Genomic DNA, 16,920 nt, shown 5'->3' with positions numbered 1-16,920 from the left:
ATTCCAAGACCACAGAAGGCATACAGGACAAGCCTGCCTCCCAAAAGCAGTTGGATCAGATGGAGCATCACTGGCCGACACTGGCTGACTCTGGTGAAGGCAGCTCTACCTGGACCTGGAAGCCCTGCTGGGTCTGATAATGGCTAAGAGGAGAGAAGTGGCTGAATACCAGCCTCCGTGGCTCCTTGTTGCAGCCTCTTCTTCCTCCTCCTCTGGGCACCAGACTCTCAAACCACAGGCCTGTTGTCTAATAATACCAGCGACAGCCACCGCCACCTCCATCTGCCAGCCTAAAAATAATCCCTGCTGAGTCCAAAAAAGACACAGCCCCCAATAGTCCCCCAATCCCTCCTCCTCGACAGGCCAGGAGGCTCCAGGAGATTCCAGGAAGTCGGCAGACTTGGGCTCTCACCACGTGGGAGGCACATACCCAGAGGAGGGCCTGAGGACAGCAGAAAGTTGGCTCCTGTCACCCAGTACCAGGTGAGGAGTATACAGAGAGTTTGGCCTGGCGAGGATGCTGAACCCAGGACAAGAAGGTGTCCCATTCTCGGCACACACAGGGAGGATGGGTTTGAGGCCATCCATGGCATCTATCCTCCCTCTGCCTAGAAAGGACCCTCACATGCTAGAGAAGCCCTACCTTGTTGAGGCTCCCATCAGTATCCTCCCAACCTTTCTGGACCCCTCCCCAAGAAAGCCAAGGGATAGTGGGCCACGCCAGGTAAGCCCCAACTTTAGGAACAGCAAGGTACTAGGTGGGCTGGGGCTCCACCCTCTAACCCTTCTGGCTGGACTGCCCCCCAGCCACTGTGAGGTGGCAATGCTATTAGCGACCTTAATTTGCCGGGCTAGATTATATTTCCCAGAGCCCTTTCCCCAGGAGCCACAGACAGGAAGGAAGTCTGTAATTCAATCTCAGTTCAGAGCTCCTCTGCAGAAAAGCGAAGCCTCACCCCCTACACCCACCACCTGAGTTCCACCACCTGGATGGAAGCCCGTCCTCACAGAGCCTGTGTACCCCACAGGGCAATCTGGTATGCACACAGCAAGGCTAGCCAGTGAGGGCCCCACAGCCAGGCAGGCACAGTAGTATCTAGTGAGAGATTACTCCAGGTAGAGCAACAGCAGCATCCTTGCTCCAAACCAGGGAGAGGACGATGATTCCCGGGTAAAACCTGTGCCCACGGACAAGTTTTATGCCACAGCCCCCTATCTATGGGCACAGTTAACCAGGAAGAAGATGAAGGGAGAGCAGAGAGGGCAGAAGGCCAAGTTATCAGTCTCCTCCTTGTCAGAAGTTCAGGCAGGCCGGCCGAGACCTCTGTCACAGCCCTGACCCCCACGGAACCTACAAAACCTCACAGAAGCCCCGTCTCTACTCACCACTCTCCTGCTTACTCATGCAAGAGCGAACAGGAAAGCAGGAAGATTTCTAAGAAAAATAGGTCAGTTGCCTCAGGCAGACCAGGCCACACCCATGGGCAGTGCCCCTGGGGCCGAGCCTGACTGCAAGCTGCTTCTCCAACCCCAACCCTCTCCCATCTCCCCGGGCACCCAGAGCTTTGTCTACGCTGGACTGTACCAGGCTGATGGCAACTAATGCCTCTTAGCAAGAGAGGCAGTCAGCTTCCCCATGAGCCAAGCCTCTCCCCTGACACTAAGGCTTTCTCTATTGGACCTCAGGCAGTCTTCCGTCCCTGCCTTGGGCTGGAGCCTTCAACTCTGAGAACATCTGGGCTGCCTGGATGCAGGTGCAGAGCAATGAACAGGGAAGCTAACAGTTTGCTGAGCAGTCTCCCTGCATCCCATAGTACTCGAAAGAGGGGCTCCCACCTCAAACTTATACATAATTGCTCTTGTCCTGACGTAATCCACTGTATGTGCACATAAACACACAAGTGCTTGTACGTGCATGCATACACATGTCTAAGTGTGAACACCATTACAGAAGGATGTATGTATACAGGAATGTGTGTGTGTGTGTGTGTGTGTGTGCATACATTTAAAATATGCACATTCACACATGCATATAGGAATACACATAACACATACTGAGATGCACACATATATGCACACATGCACACGCACATACATGCACACTCTTCTAAAAAAGCTGAAAGCTCTTACCAACCACAGCTCATTCAGATCCACTCTTCACACAAACTGCTCAACCCATCCGTGGAAGCAGAGGGAAGGGGATCACTACCTGGGGGCTCCCAGCTGAGAAGCCCACAGAAGGGAGCAGCTCTCGTGGAGAAGAGAACCAGTTAAATCTCACTCACTGCTCATAGTGCTCTCCTGACTGGGCCTCACCTCCCACCCCCACATTTTCAGTGCAAACTGAGGGGCTGCAGGGAGACCCAATGAGCACCCAGCAGAACTGAGAAAAAAACAAAGCAGAGGCATTCATGTGAGCTAGGGGCTGCCCTGCTGAGGAGAGGGCAGAGAGGGGACCTAGACACTGGAAAGGGCAAGGCACAGCAAAGAAGCCAGGGCTAGCAGCTTCCAGTATCTCCTAGCCCGGCAACCCTCGCTCCTTGAGAAACCAGATCCCAGCTTTCTGTTTCAGACATATAAACATGAAACCACCTGCGCCTAGGACCTGACAACTCCACAGACTGACGTATGCCGGGCCACAGGCCCACAGCTATGAGCTAACTCCAGTACCCAGCATCATGCCTCCTCCCACTCTGGTTTCTTGCAGGGGGCCTCCTACCAGACACACCTCCGCCTCCATGTAAATGTCCTGAGACACACTCATACCAGCACTCACTACCCACTTCCTGAGCCAAGTCCTCAGCTTTAGGCTGTCCAGGGGTTTAAACACACTCCTTTCCATCTCTATCAACAAAGGTAAGCGGGGTGGGTCAAAGCCAGTTAGAGGGCACTGCTCCAACCACAAGCAGAGTCTGAGTCAGACCCTAATTTACCTGGGCACTCAGGAGCCAGGGCGTCCACCAACAGACTGTGGCAGACAGGGGAGGTGGCACTGGGAATACAGAACAGACTTCTCTTCCTTGCAGGAAGTTGAAAGTCAATTATACCCAGCTCATGACTTCCGAATACTGTGGAAACTCCCCCAGATTGAAGGGCCGATGTCTGGGGTGCAGAGACCGCATCAATAGCCTTCCTCTTTTCTTTACCCTCCTAACCTGAACATCGATCTTGGTTACTTCCAAAATGCCTGACCAGAGTCAAAAGAAAGAGTCCATACCCACCTCTGTCCCAGACTTGCAAGCTGACAGTCCCAACCTGGCAGTCTGATGGACCTGACCCTTTCACCTAGAGTGGCCCCTGCTTTAGACAGTTCTAGAAGAAGCATCCTACAGTCCCTGGGATTGGAGGATTTCTCCAGAAGTCACCTCTGCCACTCACAGAACAACCAGACCCCCTAAGTCCTCTCACCAGCACTCCAACCCTGGCCTCTCAGGCGAGCGGGTGCCCTTCCCCCTCGGTAGGCTGGACTCTGCATCCTTCCCGTAGCATCTGGCAGCCAGCAATACTTCAGCTTTGCAGACCTTGTAAAGGACTCCCAAGCAATTGTACATGCCCCACCCACACTTCACTGGGATGCAGGGAACAAGAGGTTCTACCAGACAAGGTCAGCCCATGAAGGGGTCTAGCCTCCTCACAGGCAGACCTTTGAATGTCCCCCAACACACGCCTAACTCCCAGCTCCCTGAATAGCCCAAAGGAAAGAAGCTGGTTAGGAGGCAGGAATCCTACAGATACTAAAATACTAATAATGACGTTTGGTGAGCACACACTTCACAACAGGCAGTCAGTCACTTCTCCGTCACAGTACTGTTCACACACACCCCAAGTCTCGACAAGTTCATACAGCTAACCCATTTTCCCATTGAGGTTTAAGTGACATTTAGAAAAGCTGAGAGATTTGTCCAAGGTCACAGGGTCAGCAAATGGAATAGCCAGGCTTTGAATCCTGTCAATTTATTGGTAAATCTATGCCTGTGATGGCCTCGTAGAACCATTTTAGACTAAAAAAGACCCAAGACCAATTGGGTCACACTTGCTCCTAGATAGAAGCAGGGGTTCCAGATATAAGGGCTAATAACCTTCATGCCCAGCAACCTTCAACACTGGAAAGTTCCTCCTTCTGTCTAGCCACTCGGCGAATCGCTGCAATATGAAACCAATTTCCTTTTTCTGTGTTTAATTTTACCATGCCTATACCCTCGCTGAGGCTGGGAGTCTAGTTCAGAGCCTTCCTTCAGTGTCTCTTCGATTCTGATCCCAGCACAGCCTTTTGTGCTTGCAGAGACAGTCCCACAGCAGATCCTACCAAAACCTGGAGGGGAGGAGGAGGAGGTCACTGAAAGACTGCATGGGAGCGGGGGAGGGGAGAGGCACAGCAAGATCCACCCTTTTTCCATAGGCTTCTGAGGTCACCCTGTCTCAGTTTTCCCACCTGACAAACGGAAAGCTTTAGAACCATCCCGACCATCACGGTTTTTGATGGTCTCTTGTTCAGAGTCCCCTCTCAAGTAGCAGAGGAGACACATTCCAATCCGGAAACTTTCTCAAACCACTCCCCCCAACACGCCCCCAGGCAAGGTGCAAAGAAGCCGCCTGGAGCCCGCACCTCCAGCAGAGCCCTTCCAAGAGGCTCCCTGGTCCGCAGGTCCTCGCCACCCTGCCGGCCACCCTGCCACCTTCCACTCACAGACCGTTCCTCTCCCGCCGCCATCTCCTCCCTGCTCTGCGAACTTGCCCGCAGCCGGGTCCGTTCGGCGCGCAGGAGAAATCTTGAGCTCAGAGTCCTGGCAGTTCAGGCTCGGTTCTGACTTCCATACAAGGGACGAGAGCCGGGTGCCACCCAGAGCTCTGCCATCTCCAAAGCCCTCGCGCTCAAGTATGCACCCCGCGCCCTGGCTTCTCCCTAGCTTCTTCTTGGCCTCAGATTCGAGAAGGCAGGAAGAAAAATCCCGCTCGACTCTGAGACGCAGCGGAGCAGACCCCTCCCTCGCGGCCCTCGCCCCCAGGCCGCTGGGCCCGGCAGCCCCGAGCGTGGCGCGGTGATGGCGCCTCCCCGGGAACTTTTGCCTGGCCGGGGCCCAGGTGCGGCTAGGGTGGGCGCGGGCGGCCGCCAGGGCCAGGAAGAGCAGATGCTGCTCGGAGTCGCTAGGTCAATTCTGCTTGTCACCTGCCAACGGGATCCGACCTCCGCTGCCAAGATATACGGAAAGGAAGGGCGCAGGGCGGAGAACCGGGTCCCTTAGAGAGCCGGTCCCAAGCTCTTGGTCGCGCCTCCCTGCAAGGGCTCCTCCATCCAGCGGTGCTGTGCAAGGAGGGCTGGAACGCGCGGAGTCCTGCCGGAAGACTGGCAAAGTCTCCGGCAGCCAGAGTTAGAGCACCAGGGGTTCCCCAAAGCTCGGGTTCGACGTGCGGTTGTGGACTACGGGGCCCAAGATGGGCCGAGTCCACCTCGATTCCAAGACGCTCGTCCCCGCAGCCTAAGGGTTCCCGCACCTTCTCGCCTAGTTCCTCCCGTCCGCAACTCCCTGGCCCTGGAGCCAGTGCCCCGAGGTGCGCCTGGACGGAGCCAGAGGCTCGCCCCCTGGATTCGAGAGCCAGATCCCGGAGCGAAGGTCTGAGAAAGCCAGGAGACTTGGAGGAGGGACGCTGCACTTCAACTCACCTTGAGCCGCAAGACCTCGGGTGCTGATCACACTTGCTATCAAAGTGGCCACATACCAAATCATAGTACTACCGCGCGCCAGCCAAGAGCCTCATCCTATCGCAAAGTGCTCCTGCGTCTGCACTCTTATCGTGCCTCAGCGCCCGCTTCTCGCCCGCCTACACCCCTTGCCGGTGCTCCTGCAGCCCGGGCGGCCCGCTCTCCATCCCTCCCTGGCTCCGCTCGGCTCGGCGCGCAGCCTCCCGGGCCCCGGCGCAGCGGCACCTGCACTGCCAGCGGAGGCAGAGCGCAGCCAGGTCCACGGTGAAGCCTAGCCGGGCCTGGCCTGGTGGCCCGCCTCTGCCGCCTATCTATTGGACGTTGCCCACGAATCTAGGAGCTGATTGGTTTAACTCTCTGTCCGTCGCTGCGCGAAGGAGGCGAGCCCATTTCAAGGTGCGTTGAAGTGTAGCGAGCAAAGAGCCGCAGAATCATGCGCATTGCCTGGGAAAAAGGCGTTGTAGCGTCTTTGCTCTATTCTGTTCTCAGCTCAGATTGCACGGCAAGTTTCTGATTAAATAAATGGTAGATTCTCGTACTGGCTAATGGGACCCTAGGAGTCTCAATAACCCTTGACAGGTCCGAGGGGGATGGAGCCCCCGCCCACCTTGAGAATCCAACATCCGGTTTCTATCAAGAAAAAAAAAAAAAAAAAAGGCAGTTCCCGGGAGGATCATGCTGATACAAGGATGGGGAAACCCAAGCATCCTGGGGAAACTAGGGAACGTCCTTTGCTGGAGATCGGTTCAAAGGGGTCACGTGATGCCTCCCCACCCCCCACTCCCTTGCACTCTCTTCTCTCAGAGCACACTATCTCCATCAAACGCGATATTAAGTTAGGCTCCATCCAGCCCAAAGGCAGGAGGATGACTAAAATGACCTCTAAAAGTCGCTAAATTTGGAATGAGTCATTGGCTCAGCTGCGGCGAATCACAGACCCCTCTGGAACACATGTGCACACGTACTGCCACCCCCACTGCTGGTCATCGTTGCTCATGATTACTAAATCCCAACTCAGAGCAATTAAACTTTTTCCTCCTCCTTCTAAATAAATGCTGCTTCTCCTGCACACGAATGCTGCTTCCCTCCTACCTTACTCAGAGCCCAGCCCCATTTCAGCAGCATAAAGCCAAAGTGGAGCTGGTGAGCGATCAGGGGGTGGGGCAGAGAACCAAGGGAAAGGGAAAGGTCCTTCTCATTCCTGTAGAAGACAGATAAGGAAGCTGAAAGAGCTGCCTGTATCCCAGGCTCCCTACTCCAGCATCTCTTCATCTCCTCCCTCAATACAGTTGTATTTACACCAGGAATAAGTGAGTGTCATGGAGACGTCTACAATCATCTCACGCCAGCATTCTGAGGCTGTGGTGAAGATGTTTATTCTTTCAAGGACTGTAAGCAGTGGTGAGAGCCACAGCTCCCTAGGAGGGGCTGTTGGCCAGGGAAGGAAATGGAGGGGCAATGAAGGAGAGCTCTCAAAAAGCCCTGCTCTAGGACATGAAGCGCTGCACAAAACAACAAATGGACTTGTTGCTGCTGGAAAAGCCCACCTGTGCACATGGACTCGTACATCTCACATCAAAAGTGGCCTTGGATGGTGGAGGGCCAGCCTTTTCAGAGAAGTCCACTCTCATTGCCATCCAGAAGATGAAAAGCTGGTGACCCTAAGCAGAGAAGCAAGCACGTTGATAAGCTTCTATTATCTGAATATAATCTGGAGAACGGGACTTCTGAACACCTCCAGCTTGCCCACTCACTCTGTTCCTGCAAACACACTTACAATGTATCACTCTGAGGATGCGGACCTCAGCTTTATGGTCTCTTTCTGGGCCAAGATGCCTTCCTGGGGCTTTGATGAAAGCTGCAAGCTCTAGACCTCATTGATGCACTAATTCTCAGGCAACATGCCACAGAATAGCAATTCTACCTCCAACACATACATATACATGTGTACCCATAAACATGTTTGCACGCATTCACATACACCTATGCATACTTTCTCTGGGTCTTAGATCTATCAAGACTTTCTGGGATCCATTTGCAGAACAGGTGATATGGTTTAATTGTGACCTCACAAAGGTTCATGTTGGAAACCTGATCCCCAAGGTGGTAGTACCAAGAGAATGGAACCTTTAAGAGGTGAGTCCTAGGGGCTGCAGAAATGGCTCAGCAGTTAAGAACATCAACTACTCTTGCAGAGGGCTCGAGTTTGGTTCACAGCATCCTTATCAGGTTGCTCACCACTACCTGCAACTCCTGCTCCAGAGGATCTAACACCCTTTCACAGGCAGTGCACTCCTGTGCACAAACCCACACAAAGACACACATATGCATATAATTTAAAATACATAAAGAGGTGAGTTCTACTGAGAAGTTCTTAAGTCGCTGGGAGGCAAGCTATTGCGAGGTAATTCTCCTGGGATCCCCTTGGTATTCTCATAAGAAGATTATCATGAACAGAGATGGATATGGTGGCTCACATCAATCATCCTAGCCTTTGGAAGATCAAGAGTACAAGATCCGTCCTCAGCTACACAGGAAATTTAAGGTCACCCTGAGCTACAAGAGACCCTATCTCAAAAAAAGAAACAGAAAACCAAAGGACGAGCTGTTATAAAGGGGGAAAGACTGGCCCCTCCCTCTCTCTACCTGCTACCTTGACTTGAAATCCAGCCAGTTGCCAGGACACACTAATGCTATTGCCATCCCCCATCTATCATCAGATATAAACCTTCATCAGAAATAAACCAATGCAGATACCACACCCATGAACCTACAGAATTATGTGCTAAGTAAATCTATTTTTCTCCATGGAGTCTACTTCCTTGGATGTTTCATGATGTCAACAAAAAAACTGGGTGATACAACTGATGACCACAGGATTCCTCCCCCCTCATAAGCTCTACACAGCCTTTTGATACCTGTGAAGTGATGTTCTATGTCTTCTGATGCTGGGGAACAGGCAATGTTGAGTACCTAGGCTATCCCCTGTTCCTTGAATCCTTGAGGTGGATGAGACATACCTGCTTAACATCTATGGAGCATCTATTCTGAGGAACTTTCTTCTAGTGTCCCAAAGCTGAGGAAAAGATGGAATAACTCCCGCAATCCACCCCCACCATACGTGCTTGGCCACCCAGGTTGTCCTCGGGAAGATGGTGATTTCTGCTAGGAAGTTAAAATTGCATCTTAAATCAGAAAGAAAAGAAAGAACATTAGAGCTTAAAAAGAATAAAGTGAACTGGGGAAATATTCAAAGGAAACTATCTAAAGAGAATAAATTTCATCTGGAGAACTCTACTGGAAATAGAATAGAACACAAGAGTGATGGCAGAGAGGAAAGGGAAGAAAATTGATTTGAAAAGGGAAAAATTAGCATCGTGACCATTATCATACAACATGTGTCAGTTCATTTCAGATCAGCGCAAGAGAGACATGTAGCAACTGGCAGAGAGGAATGAGGCCATTCGGATCTTCTCCTCTTGACATATGGCTGAGCATTTGATTCAGGAAGGATGGCAATCCCTCCCTCCCTAGCAGAGACATCAAGCTGAATACTCAGGGGCAGCATGGACCTCAGCTTCCAAGAAGCAGATGAGGAAGGAACACAAGCCAAGCCCTATGAATAGGTGTACATGGTTCACTGCCCTGCCCACTGGGTATGAGAAGGTCTGTTATCTTTCAGCCTCATGGAAAAGTTCACTCCCTGAAATACATAATTCTACTGTGATCAGTTATTCCAAGGAAAACACACTGGCTACCCACTCTCACATGCCCAAAAGCCCTCAGAGGACACATAAAAAGGCAGCCAGTGGAAGCCTAGGTTCCCTCTTTATACCCACTAAGTAATCAAGCTAAAAGCAGCAGCTTGTGCTTACCTTCTTTGAAGCTCTTGGTAGGTAGGACCTTGGATAGGACAGTGGTTGAGGCAGCTCCTTAGAAGGAAGAGGAGATGATATAAACCAAAGGAATTTATCCAAAATAAATTCAAAAATGTTTGGTGTTTATACAGTTTGAAAACTGTACTAACAGTCTCGCCACATAAAAGACTCATACCAAAATTATAGTGACTTAAACTTATTTGAGCAATGCTTAGTGGGAACACCAAACATTAGCTTCAGTGGAGCATGGGCATTGGACTCTCAAGATGGCCCAAGCACCTAGCTGTTAGCTGGTTGTTAGCCAGGCTTCTTGGTGAAGGTTCAAATCTCATTCTCTTGCCAAATTCTCTATAGGCTACCTGGGCTTCCTCACAGCTTGGTGGCTAGGTTCCAAGAGGAGTGTCCCAACAGAACCAAGTAGAAATAGCCTTTATATTCTCCTATCGTGGATAACACTGCCTCATGCCTATGTGTGGACTACCTGGCAGGCTAAAAAGGAAACCATGTATATCTCTGCCTCTCCATGCAATGATGTCTGCGTCACACTCTGCGATGAGCTTGTGGAACGGAGGGTGTGTTGCAGGCATTTTGGGAATGGTACAATTTGCTGTGAAAACAGTCTTCAAAATAAAAGCAAAAAGTGAACTCTAGAAGAAATCTCTGGGAAAAATTATATTATGGAAATTGCCTCATGCAATTATGGAAGCTGAGAAGTCTAACAATATGTTGTCTAAAGGCTAGAGAACCAGAGAGGCTGGTAGTGTGATTCAGCGTTGAGTCCGAAAGCAGGTGTGAGTTATGGAATCTGAAGACCTAACAGCCTAGAATGCCAGTGTCGGAAGGGCAGAAGGTGGGTGTCCAGCTTGAGAAGAAAGCAGTTCACCCTTTCTCTTCAGTCTTGCTCTCAACAGGCTGAATGATGCCCCCTCATGGTGGCAGGCAACACCCACTCAGCTGACTGCCCCAAGGCTGACTTCTTCAGGAAATATCTTCACAGCACACCACAAAGTCATCTTTTGCCCATAAAAGGTACCATGGGGTTACCTTTAGCCCAATAGAGCAGACACCTAAAGTTACCCATCACAAAAGCATTTGACATACAATATCTGGGTCTAAGATTGTTCTCATGTCAATTCAAGCTGCTGCTATGTTCCTTAGACCCAGGGATGTACCCTTGACACTTTCAAAAGATTAGCCAATTTGAGAAGCCAATTCTACTACCTTGATTCCTCTAAATACAACATAGAGCCAGTCTGTATGATTTGGAAGAACTTAGTGCCAAGCCTGGTGGAACATGCCTTTAGTTCCAGAAATGGGATTAATTGGGAGCCAGAGACTGGTAGAGTTCTGTCAGTTGGAAGCCAACCAGGGCTGTACAGTGACACTTATCTCAAAAAGAAAGGAAGGAAGGGAGGGAGGAAGGGAGGGAGGGAGGGAGGGAGGGAGGGAGGGAAAGAGGGAAGGAGGGAGGAAGGGAGGGTTGGGGGAGGGAGGGAAGGAGGGAAGAAGGGAGGGAGGAAGGGAGAGAGGGAAGGAAGGAAAGGGGAGGGGAGGGTTGGGGGATGGAGGAGGAACTGAACACGAAGGATATTGGACTTCCAGTAGCCAATCTTAAAGTATTTGATGCAGGCCATTGGAGGAGAGTTTTAAAAGCTTCTCGGACTCTCAAGTTATAACACGTGTTCTTTTGACTGAAATGCAAACACTGATTCTGTCTACGTTGCCCCTTGCTTGGCTTCCTTCTCTCCCATCCCACTTGTCTCTCGGCCTGTGGACTCTTGTTTCTACAGACCCTAGTAGCTATCCTACCAGTTCACCTTTGACTCTTCAAAAACAAGTTCCTGACAACTTTTTCCTCTATTAAAATTTGATTATGACTCGAGTTTCTCTGGCTATCCAGAATTGTGCTTTGGAGCTGCAGTTAGCCCTAAAGGTCATAGCCTAGTTAGGCGGGTACTAACGGATCCAGGTAAAACATGCCTGGACTTCTCTGTACTGTGCCGTCCTGATGAGCCCAAAACCCAAGAGGAGGGTCTACCAGAAGCCCATCCATTTCAGGAGCAGCTTCCCATTGCTTCACTGTTGCTTTGCCATTTTGGACAGATGCGATAAGAGTTGCACGCACTGAAGATGCAAAGGACACCATTACCTACCTCGCATGTGCACAACAGATGTGACCAGGGTATAAAGAATTCTTGTATGTTGAACCTAAAAGTCACGGTTCTTAAACACGTACTTATACCACTACAATAGAAGCTAATTCCTGAAATTTTAGACAAACTATATTCATTTCTTGCCTGGTCAAAAAAGAAAAAAAAAGGAGCAAGGCACCTATAACTTAGGTGTCTCTATTTGAAAACCATGCTCACTCTTTTTCTCTTTTCTCTTGGTGTTACAAGCCAGCTTTGAACACCCTCCAAGAAGACACATGCCATATTTGTATGGCTTCATTCAGGGGCACAAAAGGGAGAGTTGCTGCTCTGCATGATGTTTGTCTCACAGAACTCAGGATCTGAGTGATAGCCTTCTTTGTGGACTGTCCCCCAGCATATGTCACCATCGCCCCCCAATAATTCCTCACCTTGTCAAAGGCTGCATTATGAAAGGTGTGGTTCTTGGCTTCCTGGGACAACTCTGGTACACCTGGGTATACCTGTGCCTGCCCGGGGCTAAAGGATTCAGTGGTAAGGTGCTGGCACAGATAGGTGGAAATGGTCCTTACTTCCACACTCTATCATGTAGAAGTCTAACAGACAGCTAAAAATCTGCTCTCTACTGGATTGCTCAAGCCATAGCCACAACAGATTAGGGGTTTGGATCACTCCCTTTCATTTAAGTTATTATTCTTCCAACTACAGAAGAGACAGTAGAAGCTGGTAGGAACTGAAGTCTGCAGGAGAAGACTTAAGCATTGTTACAATCTAGCTCGTTCATATGTTCTCCCAATAACCCAATTTCATTCCACTGTGATATTGTAGAGGAGGCAAATGGAATCTGGAATTTTTCCCAAAGCATTGCAGGGCCATGGATTATAAAATAGCATAGAAGTGTTCCCAGAAGTACATGGGGTCATAGACTCAAGAATCTGGTACCTTGAAACCAACAACAGGTTGTTAGAAGCCAAGGGTCAGAATGGTATACAAAATTATCAGGTCATGGTTAGTGCCGGCGATAGGGAGATCAGGACTTGGGCTCAGGAAGCATCAGCAGAAATAGCTTCCCAGTGGCTAAGTAGACCTTGAACACAAATCTCCAATTGAGGAGACAGCAGAGTCAAGGCTCTTGGCACCCAGATACACACTTGAGTCTGACCATGTGAAGAATTCTTATGCATGTCTGTCAACACTAGACCACAGAAAGATACTGGCCTGGTCCATTTTGGTTACTATGACAGAATATTCAAATATGGGTAACAATTTTGCTTTATATTATTTATCGTTATTTTTGTAGGGGTGCATACGTGTGGTATATGTGAGTATGAGCACACATGCCACAGCCTTTGTGTGGAAGTTAGAGGACAACGAGTCAATTCTCTCCCACCATCATGGAATCTAGAAGTTGAACTCAGTTCATCAGCTTGTTGGCAATCACTTTGTACCCACTGCTCAATCTCACCTGTTCCGGTAACGTCCCTGGTAAAAAATAAAAACAAAGAGGTTTGGGAGCTGGAGAGATGGCTCAGTAGTTAACAGCACTGATTGCTCTTCTAGAGGACTAAACTCAACTCCCAGCACCCATGTCAGATGGTTCACAGGCAGCTGTAACTCCAGTTCTGGGGGCACTGCCACTCTTCTACCATCTTCTGGCACAGGCTGGCACGTGACATATACACACACATACACATAAATAAAAATAAAATTGAAAACGATGTTTGCTTAGCTCCAATTTAGAGATAAAAATCTAAGACTCAGTGGCTTTTTTTGGTGAAGGTTTGCAAGATCTAATTGTGGCTAGTGTCACTGTAGATGTGAAAGGTCACACTGCAAGACAAGAAGCCAGAGGACAAGTCAAAGCTTGGGCTCACTCTCACAACTCAGTATCACGGAAACCCAGGGGCCCACCTACAAGGACTACCTTTGTCCCTTCCAGGGTCGGCCCACTCAATGATGTGGCTCCTCTCACTATGTGTTACCTTAAAATCCCATCACCTCTCTGCCCAGTAGTGGCCAAATTTCAACACATGACCATTTCAAGGACAAAGCCACATCTACACTACGGTGCCCAAGCTCACACAGCCATAGGCCTGCGAGAAGGTGGTGGTATGGGTAGGTAAGGTCTGAGCTCAGTCTTCAGTAAAGAGTGAAAGAGAACAGAGAGACTGCTGAGGAGTAAGTTGTGGGTCTGTGGCCTGTTGAAGGCAAGAGCAAGCCCATACGGCGAGCATCCCTCCTGTCCATCTCAGAGTGGACATTCAGCAAGCGATCATGGCAAGTGAATATGCAGAGGTGATGATAAATTGATCTCTCTAGCCAGTTTGTACTACAAAGATGCTTCCATGTTAGGAAAAGAGAGATCAAGCGGGGTGGCGCATGCCTTTTATCCCAGCACTCAGGAGGCAGAGGCAGGCAGATCTCAGTGAGTTCGAGGCCAGCCTGGTCTACAAAGTGAGTTCCAGGGCAGCCAGGGCTACACAGAGAAACCTTGTCTCCGGGGGAGGAAAAAAAGAGAGAGAGAGAATAGTGTGTTAAGAAAATGAGGAAACTGGCCAACTGGTGAAGCTAAGACCAAGGAGTAGGCAAACCAGAGTAACACGAATAAGTGCTAAGTACTTAGTACTTAGTACAGTGTTAACAGAGAGATGACAAGCAAGGTCTGGTCCTATGGACGGGCAGAGAAGAAAGCATCACTTTTGGTTCCAGAAAGCTGGGAGTCAGAGAAGCCCCTCCAATGATGTGGGGAGGAGGCTGTTGATTCTGCTGTGGACCCACAGATGGTCGGGCTGGGGACGGGGGAGGAGCACAGGCCCTGAAGCCACAGCTGGAGAGTTTGCAGGGGTCTATTTTTGGCACCCATTCGACCCCAGACCTCTCATTCCCGGACCCCTCCACGCTTAGCTCTCAACTCTGCACAAAAAGGGCCTTGTGTGGGAGTGCCAGGAGATGCAATGCATCTTTATATCATTGCCTCCCTCCCCAGAGCCTTGGCATGAACAGCACTCCACCAGGTGCGGGAGGCAGGAAGGGAGGGGTTGGGCACCAGACAGGAGCCAGAGGGCAGAGGGAAGCACCAGCCTGTCCCCACTGCTACCTTCTCACCAGCCCACCCCTCAGCATCCTCCTGCTGGCTCCTTCCCCTGGCCCCCTGTTCCACTTCCAGGGCCCTTCTACCACAAGCTCCTCTTCTCAGTTTCTTCCTTCTCTCCCTCTCTGTCCTTCTCTTGCTGGGCTACAGAGTCAGGGGAACCTAGAGACAGAGCCCGATTTACTCTTGGCAAACATCCAGGACAAAACATACCACAGCAACAAGTTTCCATGGTGCTTGGACACAGGCAAATGAGGTCTAGGGAGAGATTTCTGGCCACAGAGTTTTCAGCCCTGAGTCCCATCCGCGCCTCACTCCATTAGTGATGTATCCTTAAATAAGACATTTAGCCTCCCAAAGCCATGCTGGGGATCCTGCCAATGATCAATCATTCAATCACTACCATCAGGATTTTGTAATGCCCACTCAGCAGCTTGCACACCAAGCATATACAGAGTACCTGTGGTGTGCTGCCCCTCCACATGTGGTATACTACCCGTCCACGTGTGGTGTACTACCCCTCCACATGGGGTATACTACCCATCCACGTGTGGTGTACTGCCCCTCCACATGGTCCCTGCATTCACACAACTGGCAGTTAATAGCAATAGGGTTGCTTGGAAGAATGGTGCAAACAGAAGGCCAGTCCAATGTCAGAGTTCAAGGACAGGCATGCCCACAAGGTGTACCAGATCCTGAGACCTCCAATCGCTCCATGGAATGTAAGTGTTGTGACTCCGGGTGGAAGTATGAGTTAGTGCTGAATCCCAAGGCTTGCCTACAGCCAATGTCTACTCTAGGTAATTAGAAACAAGAGACAAAAGGAGAGTGAAAACTCATCCACATAGGAAACAGTTTGCTGGACCCAAGAAAGCCTAGCTATAGAGACATTTGTGTGTATGAGGTGTGTTCCTGGGGGCTCGATAAAGTGAAAGATAAATCGTGGTCCGATATGTTTGGAAAAGGGAAAAGAATTTTATCCAGAGCCCCAACTCCTGAGAGATCAGAAGATAGGTGCCTGCATACTGAGGGAGAGACAGAAAGACAAAGACAGAGAGACAGAGACAGAGATAGAAAGACACAGAGACAGAGAGACAGGGAGAGACAGAGATAGAAAGACACAAAGAGAGATAGGCAGAGAAAGACTCAATCCCTTTCTAGGAAACCAAGTTAGAGAAGGAAAAGCCTGTGGACTTGGGGGCAGGCGCAGCTGCCCGTAGGAGGTTCGGGGAGGCCGTTGGAGGCTCTCAAAAGAGAGTTTCATGGGAATCCAGCACAATGAGCCGATAGAAGGAGGAATGTGGGGAGAAAAGGACAGAGGGGCAGGCTGCCACGAGCGCTGCTTGCCTGGCAACGTCCCAAGGTTAATCGAGGGGCACCAAGCAGACTCTGCAACATTCCAACACGAGGGAGGCGGGTTGAGTGGTTACCGTGGGGAGAAGGGGCCTTTCTCTGCCCTCCGCTGATGCTCCTTCTGGAACATGAGTCCTACAAAACTCATGGTGGGTTTCAGGGTGGGGCGTCCATTCATTCTCCAAGCAGACAGTCCTTTGCTGGCAGACAGGAAGGACATCAGGACCTAGTTCAACAGTCCTTGAACCCTGAAATGACAGCAGTTAGGAAACCTCTGCACACAGAACTCCAAGAAGTCAATCTCCACCACAGAAGTGATGGACATTTTTTAAAGTGTGTGAAGCGAACAGGAAGAGAAGAGGAAGCAAGTGTCAGAGGCATGGAAATGAGGCGTCTACACTGTAGGAGAAAATGGAGACACTCTCAGGGCTCGTTTTCTAGGATGGGAGAGTTGGCATGAACAGAAATACCAGGATCTTTTTATATGGTGTTACTACAACCCAAACCCACATCTCCACGTGAACACACAAAGCAATGAACTGCACAAACACTAGTTCAGAAGACATACATGCGTGTGCCAGAGCACGTGTATGGAAACCCACATATCAAGGCAGGACAATCTGCATATAGATTGATACCCAGAATCCCGTTAGATCACTGCATATGCATAACCTACAAAGCCCACTCACTCTACAGCCACTCTGTGGGCAGGTGTGGTACTCCCCCAGGTATTGTTGGGCTCATAGA

The 16,920-nt window shown here is 50.2% G+C and overlaps 1 protein-coding gene across 2 annotated transcripts in view; it reads right to left on the bottom strand.

Moving 5' to 3' along the window:
- Igsf9b (immunoglobulin superfamily member 9B) overlaps positions 1 to 6,103 on the bottom strand; it is a 56,509-nt gene extending 50,406 nt beyond the window's left edge. Inside the window, exon 1 of one of the 2 annotated variants that reach the window (XM_052755447.1) lies at positions 5,663 to 6,103. In XM_052755447.1, the coding sequence (XP_052611407.1) occupies positions 5,663 to 5,726 (64 nt within the window). In that variant the 5' untranslated portion in view covers positions 5,727 to 6,103. The remainder of the gene's footprint in view (positions 1 to 5,662) is intronic. The other variant, XM_052755454.1, reaches the window with a different exon arrangement.
- Between the last annotated feature and the right edge of the window lie 10,817 nt (positions 6,104 to 16,920).

The sequence above is a fragment of the Peromyscus californicus genome, unplaced genomic scaffold, assembly GCF_007827085.1.
Source record: "Peromyscus californicus insignis strain IS unplaced genomic scaffold, ASM782708v3 Scaffold_11__1_contigs__length_118956290, whole genome shotgun sequence".
NCBI lineage: Eukaryota > Metazoa > Chordata > Mammalia > Rodentia > Cricetidae > Peromyscus > Peromyscus californicus.
This window is presented reverse-complemented; position numbering and strand designations above follow the sequence as displayed.